Here is an 11,353-nt window from a genome sequence, read left to right as displayed (position 1 = left end):
CCACTCATTCTCACTCCTCATTGGTGAGCACGATCTCTCAGCCAATCACAGCGCAGACAGGAGGCGGGCCAAGCGTTTCTCAGCCAATCCTCGTAAGCAGGCGGGACTTTCAACCTCTAAAACGGGTGGGAAACAAAACGCACGCTGGCTGCGTCAGTGTGAGGTCCGCCCCCTCACCGGCGGTTCGTGGATGTGTGTGTGGAGTGTGTGTGGAGGAGTGTGTGTGTGTTTCTTCAGCCATCAGTCTGTAGCTACTCCACTGGGATAAAGACGAACACAACTTCGGTCCGCTCGCGGAGCGACGGGGAGAGAGAGAGAGGACGGCACGCGCGCGGGATCTTTCGGGAGAATATACCTACAATAAATAAAGAAATATATATAATTTATTTTTTTAAAGGACAAAATGACACGGACGGCGTCCACCATCGCGCTCATATCTCTGTTATGGATATTAAAAAGGACGGCAAGTGCGCGAGTTTACCCCCCTAATGAAGGTAAGAGCGGTTTAACTGTTTATTTTTTATTTATTCGGGATTAAATCGCACGGTTTGGACTGTTAAACGTGTTCCTTATCTTTAAAATAATAATAAAAAAGAAATACCAATCAATCACCTAACGTTAGTTAGCTTACAAACTCTTTCCAACCAGTCTGAAATCATTTACTTAATGTTTATTCAGTTAACGTTAGTTAAATGTTATTTTTGAACCCCGTTGCTAGAAGCAAATATGCGTGACAGAGACCATTCATCAACAGATAGGGTTAGAAAAAAGTACTTTACTACCAAAAAAGAGAGAGAAAACGTTCATTTTTCCATATCTGATGCATTGAAACAACTGCAGCTCTGGAAAAAAAAAATAAGAGACCACTTCAGTTTCTGAATCAGTTTCTCTGATTTTGCTATTTATATGTAGTTATATGTTTGAGGTAAATAAACATCGTTGTTTTATTTTACAATATAAACTACGAACAACATTTCTCCCCAATTCCAAATAAAAATATTGTCATTTAGAGCATTCATTTGCTGAAATAACAACAACAAAAAAGATGCAGAGCTTGCAAACCTCAAATAACGCAAAGAAAACACATTTTTCATTCATATCAATATTTGGTGGAATAACACTGGTTTTTAATCCCAGTTTTCATGCATCTTGGCACGTTCTCCTCCACCAGTCTTACACACTGCTTTTGGATAACTTTACGCCACTCGTAGTACGGACATTCAAGCAGTTCAGTTTTGTTTGATGGCTTGTGATCATCCATCTTTCTCTTGATTATATTTTAAAGGTTTTTAATTTGGTTAAATCAGAGAACATTTTTAAGTGATCTCTTATTTATTTATTTACTTATTTTTCAAAGCTGTAAGTTAACTAACATATATCTCCACCTTCAGAACTGATTTATTCATCCACATCCATGTTATCTAACTAGTTACGTTGATTCAATGTTATTGATTTAACTAGTTAACTTATATGAATTGTTTGTATTAAACTTTACTTAGTTACTTTAAATAACACTAGCTATTTAACTATATCTTGTTGTTTAGCTACATTCTATTGTTATGGATCTATATATAGACCAATTTTTTTAATTAAATAACTAACATTACTATTTGTGGGAAGCTCTGTTCACCTAACAGCATTAATATAAGTGTAGATTTCTCGCTCAGCCCTACCATTGAAAATCTCTATGGTTAACATAGTGTTAAACAATAAACTTATCTCATCACTATAGTAAAGCTAAAGAGTATTAAGAATGATACCCACCACTAAAAATATGATTACTGAACATTTGATCCCAAAAACACAGCAGTAAATCAAATTAAACACCAGGTATGGTGAAGAATTGGTTCCAAATTAAAAAGCAATTACTGCAAATGGATGTAAAACCACTTTTTCATCCCTCCATCCAATCGTTTTTTGAAATTGGATGACGAAATGTAAAATGCAGAAGCTTAAGGGTCAATATGTTGATTCAACGTTAAAATTTCAACGTCAGCACAACAATTCAACATTAAAACAGACATTACTCCAACCGTATTTCAACCACATTTCAATGTAGAAGCTTGGTTGTGTTCCAGCTGAGATAAAAGCGAAAAGCCTAACCTGTACCCTGATAGCAATGAACGTTAAATAAACGTTAACTTTCTATTAAATAGTTATTGATGGAAAGACTACCTACCTACCTTAAACCACCTACAGTACTTAATGTTGAAATTTAGGCATTGAATCAACGTTCATTTAGCTAAATTCATATTTCACATATTCGATTTATATTGAACATATGGGTTGCCAGTTTGGTACAACTAATTTAATTTATGATATTTTAAGACATTTTTACAATACACAAAATATTCCTCACACCATTTTAATATGCAGAGAGCATCAATGCATCAGTAGCAGTAGTAGACTCCTAAATCTAAAATTTAAAAATTTAAAAACTGCCCCACACTAAGTACAGTTTAGGTTTTTCTATTTTTTCTATTATTTATGACTGTGTTGAATTAAACAGAGCTAATTACACTGTCATTATAATGAACTGTGCTTAAAGTACACTGCCGATACCCACAATAATACACTCAGAAAAGTGTATATGTATATTGTGTATGACAACAACACATTTATCATCATTTACTACAGTTTTGTCATTTTTCCCAGCCGTAATTCATAATTCAGCATTTCATTCATTTCTTTATGCAATGCAATTGATCATGGTTCAAATATACTTTACAGCCAGCATGAATTTATGAGTTTAGTATTGATTTTAGAGCTACAGTTGCATTAATTTAGCTGATTTAGTGGAAATCTTCATTTGTCTACTCTGGCAATGTGTTTTTACATAGTTAAAAAACTCCTAACAGTACTTTCAGAGTGTAGAGAAAGAAGGAAAAAGAAAAATGTTCAAAACAAGGCTCTAGAGGCCTGCCCCCAGTTGGCCACACTGGCCAGGCTGAACTAATAGCCACATGAACTAGACTCATAAATATGGATCCTAGAAGAAGCTGCGTTTCTCAGCCCTCGTTTCTTATCTTTCCATTTTTTTTTTCTCTCTCTTGTTCTTATTTCTTCTTATCCTCTCTCTCTCTGTTTCTCTTTGTTTTCAGTAACGTTGCTGGACTCCAGGACGGTGCAGGGCGAGCTGAAATGGGTGGCGAGCCCGGCGGAGGGAGGGGTGAGTGCTTCCAACAAGGAGTCGCAAAAAAAAAAAAAAAGAATATTTGTTGGTTTCGGGCGATCGTATTTTGGAGGGGGGGAAACTGCCAAAAGAGAGTCAACAAGAAGCGCTTTATTGTGGGGTTTTTTCTCCAACTTTGCGGAAATGTGCCGTCAGTCTTTTCAAGCTGAATAAAAACAGATGATGATTTGAGTGGTTTCAGAGCGCCGGAGTGTGCCAAGAACCTCCGAAGAGGCGCTGAAAGCTCTTTTCTACGAGCAAATAGTGCAGAGATTCTGAAGGAGGCCTGTTCCGGTTTACTTCCAATCGGTTTGCATCAGACTAAAACTAACTAATTACTCACCAGAAAGAAAACAAACTGGAAAAACCTTTTAAAAATGCTCTTTTAGGGCAAACTGTATTTTTATATCACATAATGCCTATTATAAAAAGTCCTCTCAGGCTATATTTGTTATAATAAGTCAATACAATTTCTATTGTAGTTTTTCTGTAACTTCTCGTCTGAATTTGAGGTCAGTCAAAACTGGTAATTGACTGCATCCTGTATTTTTTATATTTTGACGTGAGTGACAGGAAGTACATGGCAGAATTTTAACATCAGCAAATGTTAAATAAAGGTTTTTAAAAAGGTGTTTTTATCTATTGTGTATGTTAAAAGATCAAACAAATCAAGCAAAAAGTTAATTTTTCAAAACACTTATCAAAACTTTTAAATAAACGTTGATTTAATGTCAAAATTTCAACATTAACCGATGCTTGTAAGGTAAAGTTAGTAAGTTAAATAAATATTGTTTAAAGGTTGCTTTTTTGTCCATTATCAACCTTAATTTAAAAGATGAAGGTTAATGCAACCAAACAATTAACATTTATTGAATGTTAATTGCTTAGTAGGGCTGTGAGTGTAGATTCAGAGCAGCAACCTATCAAAACTTTCAAATGAATGTTGATTCAATGTTAGAATTGCAACATAATTGTAACCAATGCCTGTAAGGTCATGTAAGGTAATGTTAGTAAGTTAAATAAATGTTGTTTAAAGGATGTTTTAGGTCCAATATCAACCTTCATTTAAAAGATGCAGGTTAATGCCACCAAACAACTAACGTTTATTCAATGTTCTTTGTTTATTAAGGTTGCGAGTGTAGATTCAGAGCACCAACCTATCAAAACTTTCAAATGAACGTTGATTCAAAGTCAGAATTTCAACATTAACCGATGCCTGTAAGGTAATGTTAGTTACCTTGTTGTTTTATGTCCATCATCAAGCTTAATTTAAAAGATGTAGGTTAATGCAATCAAACAATTAACGTTTCTTCAATGTTTTTTGCTTAGTAGGGTTGTGAGTGTAGATTCAGAACCTCAAACCTCAAAATACTTCAGATGAATGTTGATTAAATGTCAGAATTTTAACAGTAATAAAGGTTGTTTATCCATCATCTACATGAAAAGATGTAGTTCAACCAAACAACCAAACAACCAAACAACAACTGTAGATTCAGAACCTCAACCTAATAAAACTTTTAGGTTTGAACGTTTATTCAATGTCAGTTTTTCAGCACTAACTGTGTCAATATATCTCAGGCTTTATCGGTTATAATAAGTCAATAAATACAATTTTTTACTGTAGTTTTTACTGTAACATCTCTCCACCCTGGGTCTAAATTTGAGGTCAGTCAAAACTGGCAATTGACTGTATCCTATATTTATTGACGTGAGTGACAGGATGTACAGTGGTGGTCTGCCATTGGGCTTGAATGCATGATAGTGCATAATAGATTCGTCTCTAATGCATCCGTATTGGAATGACCCATTTGTATAGGCAAAGCTTTATCTGACCTGAATCACGGTGCTTCATTTGATCTGCTCTTTTGTTTTCCGGGTCTTTGTCCGCGGCTGGCTTTAGCTACTTTCAGGAACGATTGTTAACTTATGCTACAAAGGAAAATAAACAGAATGGAAAGGGTTGGGCTTTAGACTCTATAAAAAGAGAGTTGGGAAGAGCATCTGCTTAGTCATTGTTTTGTCTAAAACGAAGGATATTACAAAACATGTTTATCCGTTTATCTCTAAAGTCCCACACTTTCTCCTCATTTATAAGTCCTCAAATCATCCCAAAAGTATTGGGTGAAGTATTATGTATTTCCATTCCAATGCTCAATAGCTCAATGCTTGGGGGGGTGGGCTTTACAACCTTCCAATTCACCTCTAGCCAAAAGGTTGCCAATGGTGCCAAATGGTACATGTTTATCTGCTCCAGAGACTAGGGACTAGACAAGCTATGAGTATGCATTTGCTCAGAAATACTAGTATTAGCTAAATCTAAATGATTTAATACTTGAAAAATGAATCAACTTCATTAAATTCAGTGACAGAGGCTCTCAAACACTATTATAATAATACCACAGCAGCAGAATTGGTGCAGTTACCCAACAGTGTTTGCTGGAAACAAGAGCAAATGCCTTCAAGAGAGCAAAGCCCTAAAGGAACCCTTACAAAAAAAAAAAAACACAGCAAGAATGGACACTATTTTCAACCACTCACCAATGAATTATTCACGAGTGCAGCGTCCAATGTTATTTAAAAGCAAAATGTCCAAAGTTCCTGAAACTGTAATTCCTCACCACTAGCAAGTTAACCTCCTCCAACATTACGTTTAAACATTTAAAAAATGAAATATTGATTTTCAGAAAAGGCTTGAGTCTGTAAAGTAGTCTCCAGAAACACCTTAGCTAATGCACGTTTGGGCTCGGTTGTATATAGATATAATGGACAGTTGACACTTTGAGCTTTGAGCAGTTCCAGATTTCGAGTTGCACTGTCGAGTTGAGCTGTCGAACACTAGTCTTCTTTCCAACATTTTCCTTCCTCTGCTCTGCGACTCCCCCAAGATCCAAGATCCCAGATTCAAGAAACCCGGAGAGGCCGGAATGTTTCCAAACAGTAGAATCTGTCGGTTCGGCCTGTTGTAGGACATGAAACGAGCTTTGAAAACATACTTTTCAGATGCTTTATACTATCTATGTATCTGGAGAGCATGCAGCTGAGGGGACTGCAGAAACCTAGCAGCAGATGCATGATTAAACCCTCATCATCAGCCAGTAATCAATGCAGTGCAGTAAAGTCCATGCAGCTGTTAGTTGGTTGGCAGGCTGCAAGTAGGGGATGGGATGGGATGTAGTGCACCTGCTGAGAGATGGGACTTATATCATCATAACTGTTAACTTATAACTTATCTTTGTCTGTCACAGTGGGAAGAGGTGAGCATCATGGACGAGAAGAACACGCCCATCCGGACGTACCAGGTGTGCAACGTCATGGAGCCCAGTCAGAACAACTGGCTGCGGACGGACTGGATCGCTCGCGGCGGCGCTCAGCGCGTCTACATCGAGATCAAATTCACGCTGCGCGACTGCAACAGCCTGCCGGGCGTGATGGGAACTTGCAAGGAGACCTTCAATCTCTACTACTACGAGTCCAACAATGACAAGGAGCGCTACATCCGAGAGAACCAGTTCAGCAAGATCGACACCATTGCTGCCGACGAGAGCTTCACGCAGGTGGACATCGGCGACCGCATCATGAAGCTGAACACCGAGGTGCGGGACGTGGGCGTTTTGACCCGGAAAGGCTTCTACCTGGCTTTCCAGGACGTGGGGGCGTGCATTGCTCTGGTGTCTGTACGGATCTTTTACAAGAAGTGTCCGCTCACCGTGAGAAACCTGGCCCAGTTCCCAGACACCACCACTGGGGCGGACACCTCGTCGCTGGTGGAGGTGCGTGGGTCTTGCGTGGACAACTCGGAAGAGCGGGAAGTGCCCAAGATGTATTGCGGGGCAGATGGAGAATGGTTGGTGCCTATTGGAAACTGCCTGTGCAACCCCGGATTCGAGGAGCGAGCGGGAGCGTGCCAAGGTAAGGGCTTTGTTAGCTTCTTTTGTTTGCTTTCCAGGGGTTCTGGGCCTTGTGCTCTTTATTTGATGTCTTTGCAAATGCTCAGTTATGGCGGCGGCAGCCGGTTATTATTTGTGTAATCCGTTCATCTGTCGACTATTGTTTAGTTAATTGAGAAATCAAGCTATTATGACTTTTTTCATTTGTATTTCAATACAAGCAGTTTTTTTTCTTTTAATCTTTTAAGGTCTGGCAAAACAATAGAAGTCATACAGTATTGGCCCTGTTGCTTCTTTTGGTTTTTGGAAATCTAATGTGAAACTTCATAAAGGATCACTTTGAAACATAGACAAGCAGAACTACTACACTAAACTACACACATTCCTAGATCTACAAATTTGAATTCCATTTGTTTCCCAGTCTCGGAAACAAAGAAGTAGGAAGTAGGACACTACACCACACGATGGTTTAATGTTTCCAGGTGCGGTAGAAGAAGGGACCCATTGTTGTTGTCGTTTATCACCACCGGGAACATGGTTCAGATATTAGTTTGCCGTGATATGGACAGCTGGACACTCAGCAGAGCTTGGCGGATTACTACGCGGCTGTTGCCGGTCGGCGTAGAGGGTTTGAGGGGGTTCTGCTGGTGATTATGGATTGCTCTGTTTGATATCAGAACACCTCCCTACGGATTTGCGAGGGAAGAGCGTTAGCACTAATTGTTTTTCTTTTTTTCTATCCGCTCAGGCAGCAGCCGTGCGGCGTACGTCTGCCGATTGCACTTTAATTAGATCGTAGGTTCGACCTCTCTCTCGCTTCCACTTTTTTTCAAGGTGAGAGATTTGTTTTTCGGTGCAAGGAGAGGGCAAGGAGAGAGCGAGAGACAGAGACAAAAGAATGAAAAGTTTCACCAGTTTGTCACAAGTGAGGTCGATCTGTTCTGGAGTTCCCTTCCCGCTGTCCGCGGCCGGGCCAAAGGCCTGAAGGGTTTCGCACACAGTGTCCAGGGTTAGGCAGGGGTCAGCGGCGATGAAGAGGCGAGCTGAGGACAGACAGTTTGAGAGCAGCCCCCACTGTCTCGGTAACCTCCCCGTAAAAAAGTGTCTAGTCCAGGCGAGGGTCACTGCTTGTGCGCGGGTGATAAACGGCGTGCTGGCCAGTCCACTGCCGGTTATTTATGAGGGCTATCTAGGCGAGCTAATTGCATGACAAATACAGGGTGTAATTTAGGGCTCCTGTGGGGTTTTGGGACGGGGGTGGAACTGCCACTGCGGGCGGTCTCGCAGTGTGTGCCGTGTGTGTGTACGGGTGGCTGCTTGAAAGGGGTACACCAAACTTGTCCTTTTAAAAAAGGACCTGGCAGCCTTTCTTGGCAAGACTTTTCCTGGTGGAGCTAGGTGACAGCAAGTGGGTTCTCCCCTCTCGTTTTTTCTTTCTTTCTCTCTCTATCTCACCCTCTCGCTCTCTAGTGCTCTCGCTCTCACAGCTGTGTTGAAACAAAGGAAACCGTGCCATAATTCACTGGCTGCTGAAGGTCGTTTCCATATGGACATTTAGCGGAAAATTCTAAATCACTTCGCCGTTTGAGATAATGACTTTATTACTCTCTGAAACGAGGGAAGGCTTTGTTTTCCTACAACGCCGAGATCGTATGTGTTGGCAAGTCTCATCCTCGCAAATTACAAACACCTCCCAAAGCCACACACACTTTTTTTTTGTTCTTTTTTTCATTCGTGCAACTTTATGATCACGTCCACAGTGTCTGATTTTGGCTCGAGTTTACAGAGTATCGTTATTGTGGAAAATGGAGTAAAAAAAAATCTGGGTAACACTTCCTATGAACCCTGTATTCATAATGCATTATAAATGCATTCATAGTCATTATATGACAGGCATAATACCTTATAATGACTGTAATAAGCCTGTATACTTGCTCATAAGTACATTATTAACTACAAGTATAAGGGTTTATAAAGAAAGGGCTTATGATGCCTTATAATATCTGTTCATAAGTACAATGTACTATGTAGTGTTGTAATGCACTATGTAATGCACATATTTGGTATATTTTGGTATAATGCATTTATATATAGATAATATGCAGCAATGATTTCTCAAATTAAGCTTTTTTAAAAAAAAGTGTGTAACACATTATAAAGCCTTATATACAACCACTACTGACTTTACTTACTCTGGGCATTTGAAAACGTCACTTAAACACTTCACTTAAAGTCAGTAATGACTGTACTGTATATAAGGCTTTATAATGTATAATAATGTGACGTACTTTTATTAAAGCTTAATTAAAAAAAAATAATAAAAAATCATATCTGCGTATTCTAATGCATTATACCAACATATACCAGATCTGTGTTATAGTGCATTACAACGCTACATTGTACAATGCTCTTATTAACAAATATTATTATTATTAAGACATTATAAGCCCTTTCTTTAAACACCCTTACACTTGTTTAGTAGTTTATAATGTGTTAGGAATGTTGCTGTAAGTACTTAGTTCTTAGTCATTATACAGGTTTATTACAGTCATTACAAGTATTATGCATGTCATATAAGGCATTATAAATGATAAATGAATGAATACAGGGTTCACAGGAAGTGTTACCAAAATCTGCTTTATCTCCAGCTCTATTATCCACACTAAGTATTTGGAGGCCTATTGCTTTTTGCTTTTTTTTTTTTTTTTTCATTAGTTCTGCATTGTGGCTCCATGCAGGCATCCGAGGTGGATTAAGCCATCAGCTGTCTCCTCAAGCAGGCAACGGGCAGTCGCATCTTCGTTAAAGAAAGTTCAAAAGGTGGCCCACTCTCCCAGCCTTGGTATGAGTGTCAGTGTCTTCTTAATAATACTAATAATAAGCCTGTGTGTGTGTAGCCTAGCTGGTGGGAGGGCGGCGTGAGTTCACCTTCAATGTGAGGGGTGTCGAAGGGGCAGAGCTCATTCTCAATGGGGCGTCTTGAACCAAGGGCGTTGTGACCAACAAAAATAAAAAAAAGAAAGAAAGAAAAAAAAAAATGGGCCAAAGCCCATTGAGAATAAGGGATACAAGCTTCATATCCCAGACGGCATCAATGGCACCCTTTGGCTGATTGTTTTGGTGTTGGGGTCTCGGGGTTGGAGAAGAGGAACACTAGACGGGGTCAGGGGTTCCCCTCCCCACGCCTACTCTGGGAGCGAGGTCATGGCCGAGACTGATTAAGACGTCAAAATTTTGACAGCTGCGCCCGAACCGGTGCAGGTCTGGAAATAGAGAGAGAAAAAAGGACTAGAAAGAGAGAGACAGGCCTAGGGAAGCCTAAAAAAAAAAAAAAAAAAAAAAAAAATCCACCAGCGTTTTAAATGTGAATGGAGGCAGGAGGAAAGTGCAGCCTGGGGATTTGAGCCTTTTCTCTTCTTTGTGAGAATTTGTCGCTTACGTTGCTCATCTGCTGGGAAAAAGGAAAGACGAATAAGGGCGAGACTGGAAATCAGCCTTTTTGCCTTTTCTAGGCAAAGCTAAAAATGTTGGAGCCAGGCAAACGCCTCATAGGGAGCTGGGATGAGCGTTTGCTATGTGGTGGTCGCCAGCTGTTGGTATTAGAGCGCACCCCTGCTGTTATAAACCCAGTATGTAATAGTGAGGGTTTTGTCCAATATGCAGGCCAGTCCGCCGGAGTAGATTCAACACAGCAAATTCAGACGAGCCAGAAGTAGAATCACATAATAATCATCATAACTGTGGGTTTTGTAGGCTTTGAGCTACTTCAGCTCAGGCTCTGTTTTTACTCTCTTCAGGTATAATGGAGCAGTGGTATTCGAAAAATGAATCATGGAGAGTGGAGCAGGAACAGTCTGAGGCGCCGTGCCCTTAAAATTGACATTTTAGCCAAAATGGAGTTGCAGATACTGGTATAATAAGAAAACTGCCCTTTAACTCCGCGATATCTTGGAGAGTGGATGAACTTTTTAGATTGAAAAAAAGCTGAAGCAAAAAAAAAAAAGAGATTTTTTTTCTCTTATAAACTTTTGTTCTTTCTCAGAACTATATTTGTAAAAGACCTAGAAGTCTGAGGAAAATCAATATCTTTAAAAAAGGCCCGGAAATGAGTTTTTTCTAACCTTAACCATCAGCAGTGATAAAAACGCCAGATAATACGTCAAAATAAAACAAAAATGATAAAATAATCAACTTTAATAGTTAAATTACTAAAATTATTATGTATATATTTTTAGAAGATGTAAGAAAAGTGAAGCTAGTTTTTTTTGTAAAAAAAGCTGTAAAACACTATGTT

At 39.3% G+C, this 11,353-nt stretch overlaps 1 protein-coding gene across 4 annotated transcripts in view; it reads left to right on the top strand.

The window, feature by feature from the left end:
• Positions 1–225: 225 nt before the first annotated feature.
• The window catches only part of epha4a (eph receptor A4a), a 73,267-nt gene continuing 62,139 nt past the window's right edge, over positions 226–11,353 (top strand). For 3 of the 4 annotated variants that reach the window (XM_007228673.4, XM_049482000.1, XM_049482001.1), the window contains exons 1-3: positions 226–494; positions 3,102–3,169; positions 6,418–7,081. In XM_007228673.4, coding sequence (XP_007228735.2) covers positions 404–494; positions 3,102–3,169; positions 6,418–7,081 — 823 coding nt within the window. In that variant the 5' untranslated portion in view covers positions 226–403. The remainder of the gene's footprint in view (positions 495–3,101; positions 3,170–6,417; positions 7,082–11,353) is intronic. The other variant, XM_049481999.1, reaches the window with a different exon arrangement.

Source organism: Astyanax mexicanus, chromosome 8 (genome assembly GCF_023375975.1).
Source record: "Astyanax mexicanus isolate ESR-SI-001 chromosome 8, AstMex3_surface, whole genome shotgun sequence".
Classification (NCBI taxonomy): domain Eukaryota; kingdom Metazoa; phylum Chordata; class Actinopteri; order Characiformes; family Acestrorhamphidae; genus Astyanax; species Astyanax mexicanus.
The sequence above is the reverse complement of the archived record's forward strand: the minus strand, read 5'-3'. Positions and strand labels throughout refer to the sequence as shown.